Raw genomic sequence first — 16,998 nt, 5'->3', positions numbered from 1 at the left:
AGATATTTCAGTTTTCATAAATATGTTTTTGATGAAACTGTTGTTACAACTAAAGACAATAATAACGCCTTAATTTCAATTCCGTTATCTATATTAATTACTTTAAGTAATATTTTATGCGACGCACATTTTTTTCAGCTGTGAAACAGGATGATGAACTTTTCCTAGTTTGAAATGTAGGATATTTGTTCATTAATAATTTATTGTGATTCAAGCTCAGCGTAAATGCAGGCTTTTTTGAATTATTTCACCCTGTAGGTGAAATTAACATATCTTATGAATACATTTAATTAGTTATATAGTTATGATAGAATATTATTAGTCATTCATCAAGCCGAACTTTAACCAGGAAAAATTATGTTCATTTCGATTATTATCCAGATTGTTCAAGATTTCTGTTAACAATTGCAATTCTCCAGAGTGAACTTCCATATTATCTATATTTTATATCTTCAAAAGACTCAGATCAATAAAATTTTTTTATTGATCTGAGCTTCAAGCTATGTCTTTCCATTTTCATATGAGAATCTTTCTTCTTCTTATGAGTGCCCGCAACCGAAGTTAGTAGACGATGTCTATTTACCTATATAGGTACAATGTTAGAATAACTAAGTACTGTTTAAGACTGCTGTAATAATTACTTATTTTTTGAAATTTTCATGCGAAATGAATTGAATTCCTGCGAGGAGAGTTATCATGTGATTTCTGTAACCTGTTTGATTTTTCATTGTCTTTATCATTTTTTTTATTTTATATAGGTAATTTCACGGATATTTAAGCAGATTCAGTTCTGTTATTTTATGTATTTCATTCTCACATAATTTCTTTATTTTTCTACTTGAATTTTTCATAAGAACTGTTTTTGTCGTATATTCAATCATGTCATTTTCATTCGGCTCAATTTTATCGTTCGAATTTATTTAAATGTATTATTTATTATTAATTCCTCTCTATGTACCTACTCTCCTTTTACTAGCTTTCTTGTAAATCGAATCTTTCAGTATTTAATGTTGAATTAATGTTAAAAGTTATGTAGGTTATATTTGATGTTGATCATGGAATTAGGATCCAAAAGATTGTTGATGAGTGTTTTGAGATAAAAAAGGAGTACCGTCTACCCTAGTGTTTGCCTATTATAATTGTAATAAGCTGTCAATAATTCACTTTTTTATTTAACCGTATGATTTTGGTGGAATTTGATACATAAGGGTGTATCCATATATGGATGAGTACTTTCATAAATGAGAATTCATAGTTACAACGCTGCAAAAACCATCTTTTTTTTCGTCTAATCAACGCTTGAAATTTTAGAATTCGGATTCAACCGAACATATTATACTTATATCCTTTCAAACTGCACAGTTTTTTTATTAATAGCAGATTAAATTGAAATATATTATTTAAGGAAACATAAGAAATGAAATAGAGAGTTTTTATCTTTCATTCCAATTTGCTATTCACTAGCCCTCAATATTATACTGAATGTTCAAGTTGTAATGATCAGAAAGTATTGTTTCAACCCAAAAATGATGTTGCGAATAAATGACACAGGTCTTTGATAGTTTTTGCCGATTTTGCATCCTTTTTCACAACCCCCCCAGATACCTCTTATGAGGTCAAAAGAAACCTTCAATGTATGGTTGAATTTAGGTTCCAGAAAAAGTAACCTACATAATTATATGTAATATTATTGAGTATTAAATCCATATAAAATGGATTTAATAGGGGAAAAGAAAACAAAAGTAGAATGATACAACTTTTTATATTCATGAAAAAAATTAACACTAGAACCTACGTGATAACAAGTCTTCGATATATTGATAAAAATTTTATAAGTATAAATGAATTGTATAAGTCGAAGTTCTTTTGGGCGATTATTATATGAAAAACCTAGTGTAAAAAATTAAACTAATTTCACTGATTCAATCTATAAAATTTACGGAGTATAGATAAACCATTAGACAGTCTCAACTAAATTCTCAGATTACTAGCATTCAATTTCTTCCAAAATTTTATGATCACTATCATTCGTACACTTACTGTTTGCTTATGCATAAGCATATCATGAAAGATATTTATATATAAGTCAGATAAGATTTTCACTACAACATTTTTGTCTGTACACAATACGAAGACTTTATTTGTCCATACAATAAACTCAAAACATTGAATAACTCAATTTTCATCAAAATTTCAATCAAGTAAATAAAATACAAAAATTTCTATGAAAAAGATGAAAGTACAGAAAACACAAACATTATATAGTGATCAACAATACAAAACCATTCTGGGAGTAAAACAATTCTCGAATTATCAGATAAAAAACGAAGGCAACACTGGAGCAAACTAACATGATGTTTACATTATTTCACACCATTTGTTATGTGGTGCTCCCAGTTCTTGTGGCATCTCCACTTGATCAAAGAAATCACCGTCGATAAGATTCTTCTCATCCTTATACGAGGTCAGTTTTGGGGTGCTAGTTTCTGTAGGGGTTGTGTAGAATTTATTTCTCAAATTGGTCAGAGGACTTGAGAGTTTTGATAAGAATCCGGATGAGTCAGTCTTCAACTTTTTTCTTTCCTCAGGAGTTTCACTTCGATCTTTTCTTTTAACACTGGGGGCCCTTTCCATTGACTCTCTTGATAATGGAGAAGGAATATACAGTCTACTTCTGCGCATTGAATCTCTCAAGCTCTTTGAGTGCAACTCATTTCTCGTAGATCTTAATGATCTCCTTGAAGTCAAATATCGAGATGCTGACTGTGATCCTCTACTCCTTAGGCTCTGGAGTAGTTCACTTTCACCTTCTGAAAAATCTGTACGAGTATCATTGCCCCCAACTTGAACTGTCATTGAAACATTAGTACTTGATCTATCTGTTTCATTCAAGTTAATTATCTTCGAAGAGCATTCAGGGCCTGGTACAGGTTTTCCTGATCCTATAAAAAATGTTTGAGAAGTTATCTATTGAAAACGGAAACCAAGACACTACTGCCTTTTCAATCTTAAAAATAATGCTAATAAAATATGTGATGATACTTGAAAGAATAGGATCTGACTTTAAAAACAAATTTGAGACAAATTAGTCCTGTGTTGAAAATTTTTTTCATTCTCTACCTTTATCAGAATCAATCTGATCCTTTTCCTGCTCTGGTTCATATACACTCCTTGGAGTATTAGGCGTAGGGATGTTACGATTTTGAGACCGTCTTGTAGTACACCTAGATAAAACAGGAGAATGCTTTTCAGACTCCTTGTCAGAACTCTCTTCGAACTCCAGTTCAGGACATGGCTCATCAGGCTGCAATACTAGGGGTTCCATGAATGTCTCAGAATCCAGCAGGTATTCCTCTTTACAATTATTTTCCTCTTCATCTTTCTTTTCAGAAAAATTTTCAGACTGTTCAGTATCTTCAACATTTTGAGTACTATTAACAGAGCTTTCTACTTCAACTGAAGTATCATTCGAAACATATAGTTCATCAGTTTTTGATTCATCTTCAATAGGTTGCTTTTCATCACTCTTGTCTACTACTTCCACTTTATTTTCTTCTTTATCAATTTGTTCATTAGCAGAATCTTCTGTCTGTGACTTCGAATCATTATCTTCAGAGATTTTATTATTGGAAGATCGTTTGGAAGATCTTGTTTTCATGACACTGATACTTTCATCAATTGCTTCAGATTTTATCTCTTTTTTTTTATTTTGAACAGCAGTTTCATTGGTATTATCCCCATTGATAGGAATTTTCTTATCCTTATTTTCGAGTAGGTTTTGACTTCCCTTGTGACTCATTGCAATGCTGTAAATGAATTATTGCGATGATAAGAATTAAAGTGATTATTAATAGCGATGGAATTCTTCGCCAGAGAACATTTCAACAATTTCGGGCGATAATATTAAGTGCTCTAAAGTGACAAAGCTAATGAGAAAGGTCTTTATAATCAAAAATTACATTCATCCAAACTATTTCGAGAAGAGATTAAAAAGAATCATGCAAGGTAACAGAACAGCTATGCTTGGTTTGAAACGTGAAGCGGCTGCATTAGAGTAAAGGAAAATTAGACACAATCTCTACTAAAGAAATATCAACATACAACAGTTTTCACCTGGAATTATTCTCTCTTTTTCAAATTATCAAGATTGTAAACATGAATTAATTTTGAATATTTTCATTTCTTTAAAAGCCGACAACAAAACGTTAGTTATCAAATATGGCAGTTTATTAAATTTTCACATAGAAGGAAAATGGCCTCATGCTTTGATAAAATTGGAAAAATTATTTCAGACCTTTAATAAAGATATTTTGAGGTGGTATCTTTTATATCATGTACCTACATCATGCTTAAAAGATAATCTCAAATGAAAAGATTTACGATGGAGAAACCATATGCCGGTGTGCCTGTACCGGTATCGAATCAGTTCAAAACAGTCGCGATTCACCTCGTGAGTAGCAAAGGTCTATAATCATTGGTGAGTAGCTTTTCATGCTGTTCGTGGTGTATTTTTCAAAAATTCTCTTTCGTAATATGCTGTTCTTCTACGATTGGGAACTCTCCAAATTCCAAACAACTATCTCTTCAAAAAACCAAACCAGTTAAGTTCACTGACCAAAACACATAGGGAAGAATGTGAAACAGAAAGAGCTTAACTTCTTTGGTTGAAGCGTAGACATAGAGACATGTCTCTATGTCTATGGGTTGAAGCAGATAATTTTAGGTTATGTTCGGTGGTATAAACATAAACAAGTTGGATTTAGTTATTTCGTGATATTTGAATCAGAACAATGCAGCAGAGAGAGGAAAAGCAGCTTGAGTTTGCATTAGAAAATATCGTCCAACGTGTAAATGACTTGAAGACTTCCATAGCATCGATGATTATGAAAATCGAAACCGAATATGAAACTCTCAACTGGCCGAACTTTTTGGACAATTATGCCCTTATATCTGGCCAACTCACAGCTTTAACGAAGGTACTGAGTCATGACAAATGTCCACTTTTGAGGAATCTCACACTTTTACCTCTAATGTTATCACCCGAGAGGGATGAGCAATTGGTGCAAATGACCGAAGGACGAGTTACTACATTTGCTCATGATTTGGTACCTGATTATCTTCGAACAAAATTGGAACCCATGGCTGAAAGTAAAATGCTGCAAGTGGAACATAAGGCTGCCAATTTAACTTTTGAGAATGCACAAAAACAAATTGCCGCTTATCAGAAGGTAGTTCTTCATGTATGGGACATTGTGAACAAAGCTAGAGAAGAATGGGAAGTAGAATCATCATCTAGAGGAAATACTCAACAGAATTCTAGTGTAGCAGATACTCACCTTCTTGTTGCAGCAGTTGGTATGGGCAAAGGATTGAAAATGGGTACCAGCCCTAATGGTGGTAATCCCACTTCAGGTGGTATGATGGTTGCTCCTCAGAACAGAGCAGGAAGTGGATCTGGATCTATACCTATTCCTCCAAACACACAATCAATGCCTATGAATAAGGCACCTTCAACTATTAAAACAAATATAAAAAGTGCTGCACAAATTCATCCTTATGGAAGGTGAAAATTTATATTTCTATATATTTTTAACTGAGGACTAGATTTTTATGGTCGTTATAAACTGTATGTTAAATAATTAAAATGAACTAGTGAAATGATAAATTGATCATTAAATATAAGGAACAAGTGCTTTTCATCCTTTAACATATATCATTTATATTATAAGATCAACAAACTATTTTTAAGTCTATACTACAAGATTATTTTTATTTCCTAAGTTTTCTAAAGAATTTTTTTTAATTAAGCTCAATTTTTATGGTATCAGTCTGGAATGTGATTGGAATGAAAACAAACTCTTATTTCAATATAAATTTATTCAAGAATGCTAAGTTTTATCATTACAGTTCCCTTTCCCTCCACAACATGTTTTCTTTGCTTCATTCTTGGCAAGTGATTTCTTTACTTTACTCGACTTTCCAATTCCTAGGTTAGGTTCTCCAGTATTCAATCCTTCTAATAAAATACAAGCCTTGCAAATATCTTGAGAAGATACATATCCACATCTTGTGCAATTTTGAAGAGTTGGCATTTTAGAAGTCTCGTTCACTTTTAAAGATTCCCCTATGATAAAAACATTATAAAGAATTTTAGCAAAATGAACTGGATATCTACCTGAGTGTATTATATTCATGATGACACTGGGATCAACCTTCTCTAGATCTTTGAGTAATACTCTAGCATGTCCTCTATAAGCATTTGGTGAAAACGTACACTCAGTAGAAAAATATACTAACTTTTTGAAATATGCATACATAACGATTTCCTTCTCATATGCATATTTCAAGGGTTTCACTCTCGGTATTCCATCTCCACTATCCTTCAAAACCAAATAAGATGATTAATAAAACTATGCAGCAATATTTTCTATTACCGTTATGATTGAAGTACATCGACTTAGTCTAGCTAAATCTCCTCTCAAAATGTTCATCAACACTGTTTCGGCTATATCATCTGCATTGTGTCCAGTAGCAAGATAATCTACTCTCAATAAATGTGCTCCCCTATCTAAGGCCTGCCTCCTAAATACTCCACAAAATGTACAGTTGTTTTTCCTTCCAATCTAAAAATTGAAATGTAATCTCAATATATAAGAGATAAAATATTTCAAATAGTATGCATGTACCTCTGACACAATTTCATCCATAGTCCAACCATACAAGTCCTTGTATGACAAAATTTTGAGTGGCATTTCATAATCATCCCTATTTTGCTTCACAGTTTCTAAACTGTCATCTCTATAACCTGTTATGCCTTCATCTATTGATAAAAGCATGAATTTGAGGTTATAATTATACTTTCTATTCAAGTGTTTCAATACATAAGCTAAAACAGTTGAATCCTTTCCACCAGAAGCCGCAACAGCAACTGTACTTCCAGGTTTAAATAGCTTCGCTTCAGTAATGGTGAAATGAATTTCATCTTCAAACGCTTCAAAAAAACACTGCTTGCACAACTTGTCACCACTTTTGGGCCTCTAAAAAGGAATAACAGATATTTCGAAAAAAATAAACACAAAGTTTACCTTCAAAACTGCTTTATTTCCACAATCTCTACTGCACTCCATCACTCCGATTGTGAATCAACTTTAATTAAAAATAATTAAAGCACAACGTAAAATTAAAACTGGGGTGCCTTTATCCCAAGGATTATAAATCAGTGGTTGTGAACACTTTATTCAGTTCACTGTTCCTTCTCTCTGTGAAAAGACAACCTGTCTCTGCCTTTGTCCCTCCTTCAGGTTAGGTTATGTTTTTACCACATTTTATGAATGAAAGATGAGATTAATGTATTAATTATTTCTTGGCCCAACTAGATCAGATTAGGAGAGGCTTAGATTTTTGTTTCCGCAAAGAGAAAGAAGAAAGTTTATCTTGTTTCAAAGATTATAGAGTTAATCTAACTCTATAATCTTTGATCTTGTTTAGATTGGAAGCAAAGATTATAGATCTAGATATAATCTTTGATTGGAAGGACATAACCTCTTTTTGACATTTGCTTACTATGCCTACTAATGAACTGTTGCCTACTAGTTTTACGACTACCTATCTTTGATTGGTGGTACCTATTTAAAAACAGAACTCAAAAATTATAATTGATTCCACCTCACGATATTCTTCCGAGAATGAATTTCAAAATGGCAATGAATAAAGAACACTTAACACATGATGATCTCTTTATAATTTGAAAATTAATTCCTTTGTTTCATAGTTCAAATATAAATTTTAGGATCAATCAGGACTACTGTCATACATGTTTTGATATTTTATAACAAGGTTTATTTAATCATTATAATCAAATAAAAAATGCAATTAGAAGGATTTTAACGTAATAAACAACTAGTGATATAAAACTTCGTATTGCTTTAGGTATTAAAAAAAATTGAAAACGATAAGTTACTGTTGTTACATAACAAAATAGTTTTTATGCTGTATGAATGAGCAAATTTATTGATAAACTCTCTTTTCCACAGAAAAAATTATGGTTTATTAGAATTTATACAAATAAAGATGGACTATTTGGTAGAAACAATAATATTAGGAATCGATTCAATCATTTTCATAACATGCGTTCGAAATTACTACAAAAACAAAAATGCTATGACTATGATTCAGGTAGGACTCAAAAGGTTCATGATTTAATTGTCATTGACCAAAATAAATTGTAGGGTGCGCCATATCTGAATATCAATAAAGATCTCAAGGAAATTGTTTTAACACATCCTGACAAAAAGTTATCATACGTTTCAATTCGGGGGACAGTTAAACCATTAGGAAAACCAATTATAAGCAACAATAATGCAGATGTTGAAGGTGTTGTTCAATTATTGAGAATCAAAGAACATGTAATTCAGAGAAGCACAACAGGTTTTTGGAATGATTCTGAGCGTATCATACAGGAAGTGCATAATATTATGCCATTTTCTATCGAGAGTAAAGGTATGGAAGTAGAAATCATGGATCCCCTTGCTGCAGACATTCTAGGTAAACCTCTCCAATGCTAATGTAAAGGATTCCTTAACTATTTCTTTTAATTGAAAATAGATATGGATGTAATATCTGATGTATTTCATCCTACTGTTCCAAGTGTAATGGATCATATTTGGGGATTTTTTGCTGGAATTAGACAAAGGGGTATTCAATCAACAGAAAAGATGTTAAGGAAAGGAACAATGATTACTGGAATTGGTGAATTGGTATATTCTAAGGATGGGAATGTTTTGCAACTACAACCACCTACAAATGGTGCTCCATTCTATCTTACAAATATGCAAGTCACATCACTAGTCAAAAAACTAGAGAGTTCTAAACGAAATTACAGGTCAGTACAAAAAAATATTGAATTGGAAGAGATTTTTTGTCTCATTTAAAAAAATGTTATTTGCTCTTTATAAACTATAACTTGCAGATTGAGAATTTCATCTTTTATGCTGTGTTGAAAGTTGCATGTTTTCAGATGGCTATGTTTGCTCTTTGGATCAATTGGAATCTTAGTAGGAGGTTTAATTATTAGAAAATATTTGAGATATCGTTCTAAACAAATTCAAGAAGCTGAAATAAAGAGACAGTTGGAGGAATCTAGAAAGGAAAGAAGAAAAAAGACCAGAGCAAAAGACATGATTGAAAGTCAAGTTTGTGTGGTGTGCCGAACAAACCCTATTGAGGTATTTCAGTGTGCTGAACAAATCTTAGCAACTATTAATTCGATTTTTTCAGATTATTCTTTTGCCATGTGGTCATGTTTGTCTGTGTGAAGATTGTTCTGATGATATCCAAGAGAGTTGCCCTGTCTGTCGTTCACCTATTGAGAGGAAATCTGTGGCATATGTGGCTTGAATGTAATTGAAATTTATTTGTCGTTGTATAGTTTTATTATTTTCACACTCAATAAATATAAGATGCGAAAAGTCCTTTCACTATAGTATTCAGTGTTGTTTACTAAATATTATATGGGCTAGATACGTCCCTGTACATGAAGTACCTGTTCCGGTTCAATTGAACTACTACACTTGTCAAAGTAAAGAGTTGTCATTGTTTATTTTTTTCATAGGTCTTTGGAATGAAAAGTGGTATAAACAAAACGTCCCGATTAAGTTTATGTGAGGATAATTAAATTAAAGATCAATAATTTCAAGAGCACATTGTAATTGAAGATATGTCTCGTAAAAATTACTCTCAAAATGTCGAAGTTTGTGGAGATTGTGGATCATCAGGTTGTTAAATAAGCATTATTAAACTTCCGCTCGCTAAACAACATTTTTTCAGAAGCTTCTTGGGCTTCCTTGAATAAAGGTATTTTATTATGCACACAATGTTGTAGTGTACATAGGAGCCTTGGAAGGCACATCTCCCAAGTAAAATCGTTGCAGAAAAGTCAATGGCCAGGGAAACAGATGAACGTAAGGGAAATTCTCATTCTGTAAAGACCCCTGATATTAAACTTTTGTCCTTATTAGATGCTAATGACTCTGGTCAATAATGGGGTGAACAGTATTTGGGAACATATGCTATTAGAAAATGGCTCGAAAATGATGTTGAAGAAGAAACCCAACCCTAGAGATAGTTTAGAGTAAGCCTCTGTGATATATAGAGAAATGTTTATTGGATTTATTTGAAATTTGTTCAGACATTAGGCATGTGAACCTTTCTTGGTTTTTGGAAAGGTCATTTGCTTCTATATTTTCCAATAAATGTAAAACAACTCATTTTAAGGGTGAAGTCAGAATTCATCAAGTCCAAACATCAGATGTGTACATTTGCTCTCAGGCAGACATTCGATGAAGGTCCTATTTGTGTTGAGAATGAACTTGGAAAGCAATTACATGCTAGTGTTAGGACTCCTAATCTTGAAACTTCATTCAAGCTGTTAGCTACAGGAGCTGATCCAAACTATTTTCATGATGTGAGTAAATCATAATTTTGGCTGCATATATTTCATTGAGAGGGATGCTGAGTTTCATTTTTGTTTGTCTGGTGCATCCAATGTAGTTCAGAAATATTTCTAATCGGATTGAGGAAATGTAGATATAGATATATTATCCATAATAAATGATAAACCATTATTATATGTTCTATATATTTATGCTTCCTAGGAAAAAGGAACTACTGTTTTACATGTGGCAGTTAAAGGAGAACAATTTCTTCAAATCGAACTTTTACTAGTTTACGGAGCAGACCCAACATGTCCAGATGCACATGGAAAAACCCCCATTGACTATGCAAAGTATGTTTTTCTTAAGTTTAGTAATGTACATGGAATATCGTGAATCATTATCCTTTCAATTATAATATTTAGGAGCAATGCAAATAAGGAGATCTACAACAGGCTTCTTGAGAGCCAATTTGAAGTTACTGATAGTTTTAGCTTCTATTTGACAGTGCGGAAACCTGATCATCAAGCTGGTGTTCACATTTTAATTCCCCAAAATGGATTTTACTCGAATTCTACTTCCTTGGAAAAATTACAAAAGGTGATTAATATTATTCGTCATATTATCAACTTTCATCATCATAATTTTTTGGTTTGTTATTCATTTTGATCCTATAATCTTTCCAAAATTTTTGTCCTGCCTTATTTTGATTTAATTTTCTTCAGTTACCGAATCATCTTTTTGAGGAACTAGTTATAGATGTTTTCGATGAAGTTGATAGGAGGCAAACAGAAGCAAGTAAGTGTTTATCACTGCTGTCTTTGACATAATTTTGCTAAAACTAATTTTCTTTCAATCCTTAACTTTGACGATGAATTAGGGTAAGTACTGTTTTAATCGTAATTCAGGAGTAATTCATATATAATACTATTTTATAATGTTGCATTTTTCCCATTTACAGAATGATAGTGCTAGACTTATGTTTATAAGTTTTCATGACCATAAGACTTTCATGAACAAATTTCTTGTTTTCTTTCAGTTTGGTTGAGCTGTGTTGATGCCATAGAGCTAAATACAGTTCCCTTTTTACCAGTAGATCCAACATTGTCCACTACAAGAAATCAGGGAAGACAAAAATTGGCTCGTTTTTCAACTCCCGAGTTGAAAAATCTGGTCTATGATGTGTTAGTGGATACTCAAAGACGGCAAGGTTTATCGGAAAAAAGTGGGTGGTTTTTATGAAGCCGCTATCGAAATTACATCTGTATTAAATTTCAGCTCGTTCATGTTTCGATGAGGACCCAGTGTATGACACAGTAGCTTCAGATGAAGAGTACGATACTATTCCTTCTCCGAAAGCTGTAATTACCTATTTGTTAGAGCGTTTTATGAATTTTTTATTATTGAACACTTTTTTCAGGTTAAAGTTTTCAGTACCTCAACTGATGACCAAGATAACTCGAAAACTACCGAAATATTGGAACTAACAAAGCAGTTGAAGTTATCCGATGATACTATATCTGATTTAAAAGCTGAAGTTAATAAATTGAAGGCATGTGTGGATACTCTGATCTCCGAAAACACAGACTTGAAAAATAAGCTTTCTAAAATACCAGATAATTCTAGATTGAACGGAGAAACTGCCTTCAACTCGTTGGATACAATTTTGATGGTAGGTTTGTGATTAAAGGATGATGTGTCACTTTCAAAGTTGAATGATTCTTAATTCAGTGGAAAAATATTGCTCTATTAGAATTGATTCAAAGATTATAATAATTATACTCTTTTTCCATCAGAACCAGGAAGAACCGAACAATGTGCCTCCTCTGAGTGGAAAATCTGTAGATGATAATTTTATTTTCGAAAGAAGAAATCAAAGACCGTCCAGTATGTACGAGACAAGAGATGTAGCAAAAGGGGCCAAAGCAAGTCGACAAGCTTTCAAACATCAGGTAAGTCTGAATTTGAGTGTAAATTGATCTGGCTGGTTCATACTTTGTTTTAAGCTGAAAGAATTCGATCAGGCAAGAAGTGGGGTACAGAATTATTATTCTGAGAGACATTCCAGACAACCTATCGAATTGCTGACTGCGAATATCACAAAAAGTGTTCAACAGCTGTGGAAATGTTTGAATGAGTCAAGCATAGAGGAGTGCATACCGAAAGCTGAAAAAGTCAAGATAGCCACTGCCAAGCTCATTGCGAACCTTCCAAGAGTAAGATAACATTTCTTTTCACAAAATATTTTGGATATGTATGTATTTGGTGCAATACCAAATGAGTTCTTTTCAGGAAATGTTTGCCGATATAACCAAAGTTATGCTAGATGTACTACCGCGTTTGCAACCTGAATGCAAGGAATATGTAGCTGCCTACAGGGAGGGCGATGTTAAACTCAGGGAACATCACCTATCTCAAATTCGTGAATATGCTTATGTTCTTGTTCGTAACACGAGGGAGATATTGGCTAAAAGTTCGTTTTGATGAATCGAAATTCATAATTTTTATTTCGGCTCAAGCCAATCTCTGATGTTTTTTATTATTGAATATTTCTAATTTAGGACTAAGTGCAATTGGATTTAATCTCCTAGTTGGCAGAGTACATCAAGTGGTTCATCCTACAGTTAAGTACTGAAAGTAATGCTTGACGATTCATCATTTTTTTACGATTTGAAAGAATATTTAGCACAAAGTGAAATGCAATTATTCCATTTTTAAATACAGGGTTAATTTGGAGTCATTTCTACTGCCTATTTGTGAAAGTTTAAAATTTTCAAGTTGCTGATAACTTGAAGAAATTTAACATATCCCGAAAAATTGATTAGAAAAACTATTTTTAATCATTCAAACTGTTCATTGAATGAAATAGTGCCAAATTTTGAAGGAATTTCAATTTTTAAATAGGTTGAAATAATAAATATAATTTTTTAAGATTAGCTCAGTACTGAAGATCAAGTTAAAACTATATTCTGTTATAAAATATTTTTGTTACATTTATTAAAAAAAAAATAGTTAATAAGGCATTCATTATCGATTGAATTATATATTCGAAAGTAAAATGAGTATCCATGTGTAATCTGCTATTTTTGATCAGCACTTCCACACTAATATTCCTAAATTTCCACCAAAAAACATATAGAGTAAATTCTTGCATTCGTAGGTTATTTCGAAGCCGAAACCCTCTCCCACCACAACGTGATAGGGTGGTCCGAATTTTTTATCCATTTCTTCTTTGATCATTTTAGCCGCGCCCTGAAAGATGGAGAACATCATCAAAACACATTGTCACGCTCATACAACCATCGAGAAAAGGTTTCTTTGTAGGCTAAATAATCACCCCTCTTCGACTATAACATCTTTCTTCTTAATGCACTTACTTCATTGTTGGCAGAGAATTTTTCACATGCTGTTACAATAAGTTCAACAGCATCTTGCCTTGTTTCCTCAGCCATATCAGAATGCTAAAAACGAAGATACAATATCTAAGCAACAGAAATTTGAAATTCTTATCAATTCCTGCAATGTGAAAAATCAAGGGGTCGGAATAATAAAAATAATAACGTTCAACTATTTGGAACATAATGTATTCAATGGCAGATGAATTGTCGTCACCACCCTGAATTGAAAGTAACTATATTTAATATAATAACTTATTTTTATGTCGTCAAGCTCACCCTAACTAATGGATATGTATGAACTATTTTCTTATCATCTGCTGCAGCAGCTTTTTCTCCTTCAGCCATTTCTCACAATCAGGTGAAGTTCAGTCAAATTATGACATTATTTGATTAGCCGAATATTGATCAAACAAAATGATACCAACTTGAAAATATTGATCTTTAGTAGGAATTAAAATTGGTAAATTTGCAAATTATCAAAAAACATGATGATTTTTCACAAAAAAAGCTACAATTGAAAAATAATGATAGTACTGAGTATATGTTAAAAATCAGAATAACACTCTAACTGGAAAAAATATTTATTCAACCAATATATAACAGAAAATATATCACCATTTAATAGTTAAAGCATTTGTTGATTTTTCAACAGCATGGTATGTAGTGCGTAACATGCTGTTCCCTTTCTCGCTGTCTCTTCCTTGTAGCCAATTTTCATACAGAAATTTCAATTCTTTCGAATCGGAAGGGTCCTTACAGGGAAGTGAACAGTATAATTCCTCCAATTTTTTTGTGAGCTCTTTTGGACTCAAATCGTTTTGCGACCTCACTTGAGCTCCTCCATTCAGACATCCTTTGGAATATGCAAAAAAATTAGTGAAATACTGCACTGACAATACTTTGATACAACCTACCTGATGGACATGCCATAACTTCAACGTAATGGTAAGGGGATTTGCCTCTCTTCAATTTTTGCACAAGATTTTGAATGTTTCTGAAGCCGTTGGCAATTGCAAATTTTAAAAGGGTCTGGCCTTCTTTTTCTAGGGTTACTTCCTTGAAATCTGGGTTTCTGAAAATAGGCCATCAAATTAAAGTATAACCTGATTGTATGTTTCCATGAGGAGCAAGTTCATTGAAAAAAAATTACCGAAGAAGTACTTGTCTATATAGAAAAAAAAGAATAACCAAAAAGTGAAGTTGTTCTAAGGTTGTATGGATAAACTAGGAAATATCCAAAGTGAAGATCGATATTATTACATATATTTCCACTTAAACTTGTTAAAAAGCTCTTGCAGAGCTTATAGGCGCTTGTTATGACCCCCCTTACATTTGGCAATATATTATTTTTTAGAAAAATTATCACAAAATCTTTTTCAGAGGAAGAAAACACAGAATTAGTAAACGAAGACATTATCTACTTACCTCAACTCCCTATATTCTACCTCATCACATTCTATTCCGAATAACTCTTTTGCTGCAAACTTAAATATATGATCTGAATACCCACCAGACCCAGAACCTATGTGTCTCCTCAAATATGGCAAACTCTCAACAGTTTCTGTCGGAATCCAAGGCTCAGAAAATGTGGACTTCTCCAAGGAATCCAAGGATATGTTATCCTTTTCCAACATTTGCTCAAGTTCAACTGAAATATCTAGGTGAGGTTCTGAACATTATGTTTAGTATCACCCTACTTGCTGTAATGACGCAATCCACATCTTTGATTTCACTGGCTTTATCCGAAAATTCTTCTCTTGAGGCTTCGAGCTTTTTGTCGAAACATGGCATCACAGTCACATGATAGATTGAACGATCGTCTAGTTTTTTAGTGAGCCAATTTTTAACAATAGAACCCATTATTTGCTGCGGTGATTTAGTAGTTGCAATGTATGGTAAAATGTAGGACCCATGTGTTTTTTCCGCATAGCATACCCAGCCTAGAAGTGAATCCAAAAAATTTTTTGATATCTTATACCTTGGTTCACTCATAATATCAAATTTATATAAACAATATACCCAAGGTACCTACCAGGGCAGCTGGATGCTAACATGGGAAGAGCATTAGTTTTTCCATCATCCATTGAAGCCCTATATCGTTCAATAAATTCAAACTGATTTTCCAAAAGTGCTAATTCCTCAGCTATAAACATATCTACTACCATATCTGCACCCAATCTTTTGAAGTATGTTGACAACTTGGAGGCACACTCATTGGGTGTAATATTGTATCTTACAGCTAAAGATAATATTGGTTGAATAGAAATAGATACCAATATGAATTTAGAATCATCAATTCTGTTTTCCTGAAGAGGTAATAAATATTTGATAGTTTCATATTCATATTGTGCATGAAATGAACAACAAAGGATTAGTTTACCATTTTCAATTGCTTGTTTTTTTCAAAAACTCTCAAAAGTTCTTCTTGACTCTGCTGTGTGATGAGAACACTTTCTGCAGATGTTATACATCCAGAACAAGCTAAGCAATCAGCTAATGTTATTTGGACTTTATCCAGTTTTTGTAATATACCATCCTTAAAAAAGCCGAATTCATTTACAACTTAGAAATTATTTGATTACACTCACATTTTCTTGGTAGTATTGACCTTCTTCTATCTTGATTCTCGTATCTGAATTAATTTTTCTGTCGATTTTCACCGGCTTGATACATTCCTGAAAGTTGGGTAAAATGAATATATCAAAATGACTGGATTAAAAAAAAATTTGTTTTCTAAATGGAAATACAAGGGATTGATTGAGAGGTACTAAAATTTATTGTGATGATTATTTACTTGTGATGGTGTGATGAAATCATCCAGATCTGTTAATTGCAAAACTCCACTAAAATGGGACATATCGATTGGAATGTTTCTGGCTAGTCGCAGATCAGACCGTTTAAAGAATAAACTATACAATTTTTTAATTTTTTTGAATTTGAAAAAGTTCCTTTTTGTGAGGTTACTTTTCGAAAAAGTAAGGTTAAGGAAATGATTAGGTCCATTGAACTCTATGGGAACCATAGAGTTCAATGATTAGGTCATAGATCAGGTCTATGGATTACAGATCAAAGGTCAAAGCCAAAGATTAATTTTTAATTAATTAATTTGGTCAAAGCGAGGTGCTTTGCTTCGACCTTAGGATCAGTTCGAAAGAGTTCACTGGGTACGA

The 16,998-nt window shown here is 32.7% G+C and overlaps 6 protein-coding genes across 9 annotated transcripts; 3 read left to right on the top strand and 3 right to left on the bottom strand.

Moving 5' to 3' along the window:
• Positions 1 to 1,745: 1,745 nt before the first annotated feature.
• LOC123313794 lies at positions 1,746 to 4,274 on the bottom strand. Of its 2 annotated transcripts, none has more exons than XM_044898810.1 (3): positions 4,114 to 4,274; positions 3,121 to 3,806; positions 1,746 to 2,942 (listed from the first exon to the last, which is right to left on the bottom strand). In XM_044898810.1, the coding sequence occupies exons 2-3, from the start codon at positions 3,797 to 3,799 to the stop codon at positions 2,359 to 2,361; spliced, it is 1,263 nt and encodes a 420-aa protein (XP_044754745.1). In that variant the 5' UTR covers positions 3,800 to 3,806; positions 4,114 to 4,274; the 3' UTR covers positions 1,746 to 2,358. The 2 variants fall into 2 exon arrangements, with proteins under 2 accessions (XP_044754745.1, XP_044754746.1); XM_044898811.1 differs by having other exon boundaries at positions 4,102 to 4,257.
• A 442-nt stretch (positions 4,275 to 4,716) lies between these two features.
• On the top strand, positions 4,717 to 5,886 carry LOC123313859 (mediator of RNA polymerase II transcription subunit 8). The gene has a single exon (XM_044898935.1). The coding sequence runs from the start codon at positions 4,791 to 4,793 to the stop codon at positions 5,565 to 5,567; it is 777 nt and encodes a 258-aa protein (XP_044754870.1). The 5' UTR covers positions 4,717 to 4,790; the 3' UTR covers positions 5,568 to 5,886.
• On the bottom strand, positions 5,860 to 7,434 carry LOC123313858 (cytoplasmic tRNA 2-thiolation protein 1). Its single transcript, XM_044898934.1, has 5 exons — positions 7,086 to 7,434; positions 6,687 to 7,037; positions 6,435 to 6,623; positions 6,176 to 6,380; positions 5,860 to 6,124 (listed from the first exon to the last, which is right to left on the bottom strand). Exons 1-5 carry the CDS (start codon positions 7,125 to 7,127, stop codon positions 5,889 to 5,891), a joined length of 1,023 nt encoding a protein of 340 aa, XP_044754869.1. The 5' UTR covers positions 7,128 to 7,434; the 3' UTR covers positions 5,860 to 5,888.
• Positions 7,435 to 7,790: 356 nt separating this feature from the next.
• On the top strand, positions 7,791 to 9,467 carry LOC123313303 (mitochondrial E3 ubiquitin protein ligase 1). 2 transcript variants are annotated; one of them, XM_044898132.1, is made up of 6 exons: positions 7,791 to 7,929; positions 8,034 to 8,175; positions 8,229 to 8,544; positions 8,605 to 8,881; positions 9,017 to 9,224; positions 9,277 to 9,467. In XM_044898132.1, exons 2-6 carry the CDS (start codon positions 8,071 to 8,073, stop codon positions 9,394 to 9,396), a joined length of 1,026 nt encoding a protein of 341 aa, XP_044754067.1. In that variant the 5' UTR covers positions 7,791 to 7,929; positions 8,034 to 8,070; the 3' UTR covers positions 9,397 to 9,467. The 2 variants fall into 2 exon arrangements, with proteins under 2 accessions (XP_044754067.1, XP_044754066.1); XM_044898131.1 differs by having other exon boundaries at positions 7,801 to 7,955.
• A 118-nt stretch (positions 9,468 to 9,585) lies between these two features.
• LOC123313301 (ARF GTPase-activating protein Git) lies at positions 9,586 to 13,506 on the top strand. 2 transcript variants are annotated; one of them, XM_044898127.1, is made up of 13 exons: positions 9,586 to 9,773; positions 9,829 to 9,959; positions 10,017 to 10,129; positions 10,273 to 10,462; positions 10,653 to 10,783; positions 10,856 to 11,030; positions 11,156 to 11,228; positions 11,470 to 11,655; positions 11,709 to 11,791; positions 11,851 to 12,102; positions 12,227 to 12,382; positions 12,437 to 12,646; positions 12,723 to 13,506. In XM_044898127.1, exons 1-13 carry the CDS (start codon positions 9,716 to 9,718, stop codon positions 12,912 to 12,914), a joined length of 1,950 nt encoding a protein of 649 aa, XP_044754062.1. In that variant the 5' UTR covers positions 9,586 to 9,715; the 3' UTR covers positions 12,915 to 13,506. The 2 variants fall into 2 exon arrangements, with proteins under 2 accessions (XP_044754062.1, XP_044754061.1); XM_044898126.1 differs by having other exon boundaries at positions 9,826 to 9,959.
• LOC123313302 (probable cytosolic Fe-S cluster assembly factor AGAP009023) lies at positions 13,458 to 16,822 on the bottom strand. Its single transcript, XM_044898130.1, has 10 exons — positions 16,623 to 16,822; positions 16,417 to 16,503; positions 16,209 to 16,364; positions 15,861 to 16,134; positions 15,526 to 15,768; positions 15,254 to 15,476; positions 14,743 to 14,900; positions 14,444 to 14,681; positions 13,808 to 13,891; positions 13,458 to 13,682 (listed from the first exon to the last, which is right to left on the bottom strand). Exons 1-9 carry the CDS (start codon positions 16,683 to 16,685, stop codon positions 13,840 to 13,842), a joined length of 1,494 nt encoding a protein of 497 aa, XP_044754065.1. The 5' UTR covers positions 16,686 to 16,822; the 3' UTR covers positions 13,458 to 13,682; positions 13,808 to 13,839.
• Between the last annotated feature and the right edge of the window lie 176 nt (positions 16,823 to 16,998).

This window comes from Coccinella septempunctata, chromosome 5 (genome assembly GCF_907165205.1).
Source record: "Coccinella septempunctata chromosome 5, icCocSept1.1, whole genome shotgun sequence".
Taxonomy (NCBI): Eukaryota; Metazoa; Arthropoda; class Insecta; order Coleoptera; family Coccinellidae; genus Coccinella; species Coccinella septempunctata.
The sequence above is the reverse complement of the archived record's forward strand: the minus strand, read 5'-3'. Positions and strand labels throughout refer to the sequence as shown.

Coding starts and splice junctions, on each gene's coding strand:
- LOC123313794 (XM_044898810.1), bottom strand. CDS start 3,799: ATGAGTCACAAGGGAAGTCAAAACCTACTCGAAAATAAGGATAAGAAA. Junction 2,943..3,120: donor TCAGATTGATTCTGATAAAG/GTAGAGAATGAA, acceptor CATTTTTTATAG/GATCAGGAAAACCTGTACCA.
- LOC123313859 (XM_044898935.1), top strand. CDS start 4,791: ATGCAGCAGAGAGAGGAAAAGCAGCTTGAGTTTGCATTAGAAAATATC.
- LOC123313858 (XM_044898934.1), bottom strand. CDS start 7,127: ATGGAGTGCAGTAGAGATTGTGGAAATAAAGCAGTTTTGAAG. Junction 6,381..6,434: donor GATGTACTTCAATCATAACG/GTAATAGAAAAT, acceptor TTGGTTTTGAAG/GATAGTGGAGATGGAATACC. Junction 6,125..6,175: donor CATGAATATAATACACTCAG/GTAGATATCCAG, acceptor TTTTTATCATAG/GGGAATCTTTAAAAGTGAAC.
- LOC123313303 (XM_044898132.1), top strand. CDS start 8,071: ATGGACTATTTGGTAGAAACAATAATATTAGGAATCGATTCAATCATT. Junction 8,545..8,604: donor CCTTGCTGCAGACATTCTAG/GTAAACCTCTCC, acceptor AATTGAAAATAG/ATATGGATGTAATATCTGAT. Junction 8,882..9,016: donor AGTTCTAAACGAAATTACAG/GTCAGTACAAAA, acceptor GCATGTTTTCAG/ATGGCTATGTTTGCTCTTTG.
- LOC123313301 (XM_044898126.1), top strand. CDS start 9,716: ATGTCTCGTAAAAATTACTCTCAAAATGTCGAAGTTTGTGGAGATTGT. Junction 10,130..10,272: donor AACCCTAGAGATAGTTTAGA/GTAAGCCTCTGT, acceptor ACTCATTTTAAG/GGTGAAGTCAGAATTCATCA. Junction 10,463..10,652: donor ATCCAAACTATTTTCATGAT/GTGAGTAAATCA, acceptor TATGCTTCCTAG/GAAAAAGGAACTACTGTTTT.
- LOC123313302 (XM_044898130.1), bottom strand. CDS start 16,685: ATGTCCCATTTTAGTGGAGTTTTGCAATTAACAGATCTGGATGATTTC. Junction 16,504..16,622: donor ATTTCATCACACCATCACAA/GTAAATAATCAT, acceptor CCCAACTTTCAG/GAATGTATCAAGCCGGTGAA. Junction 15,769..15,860: donor GTTAGCATCCAGCTGCCCTG/GTAGGTACCTTG, acceptor ATTCACTTCTAG/GCTGGGTATGCTATGCGGAA.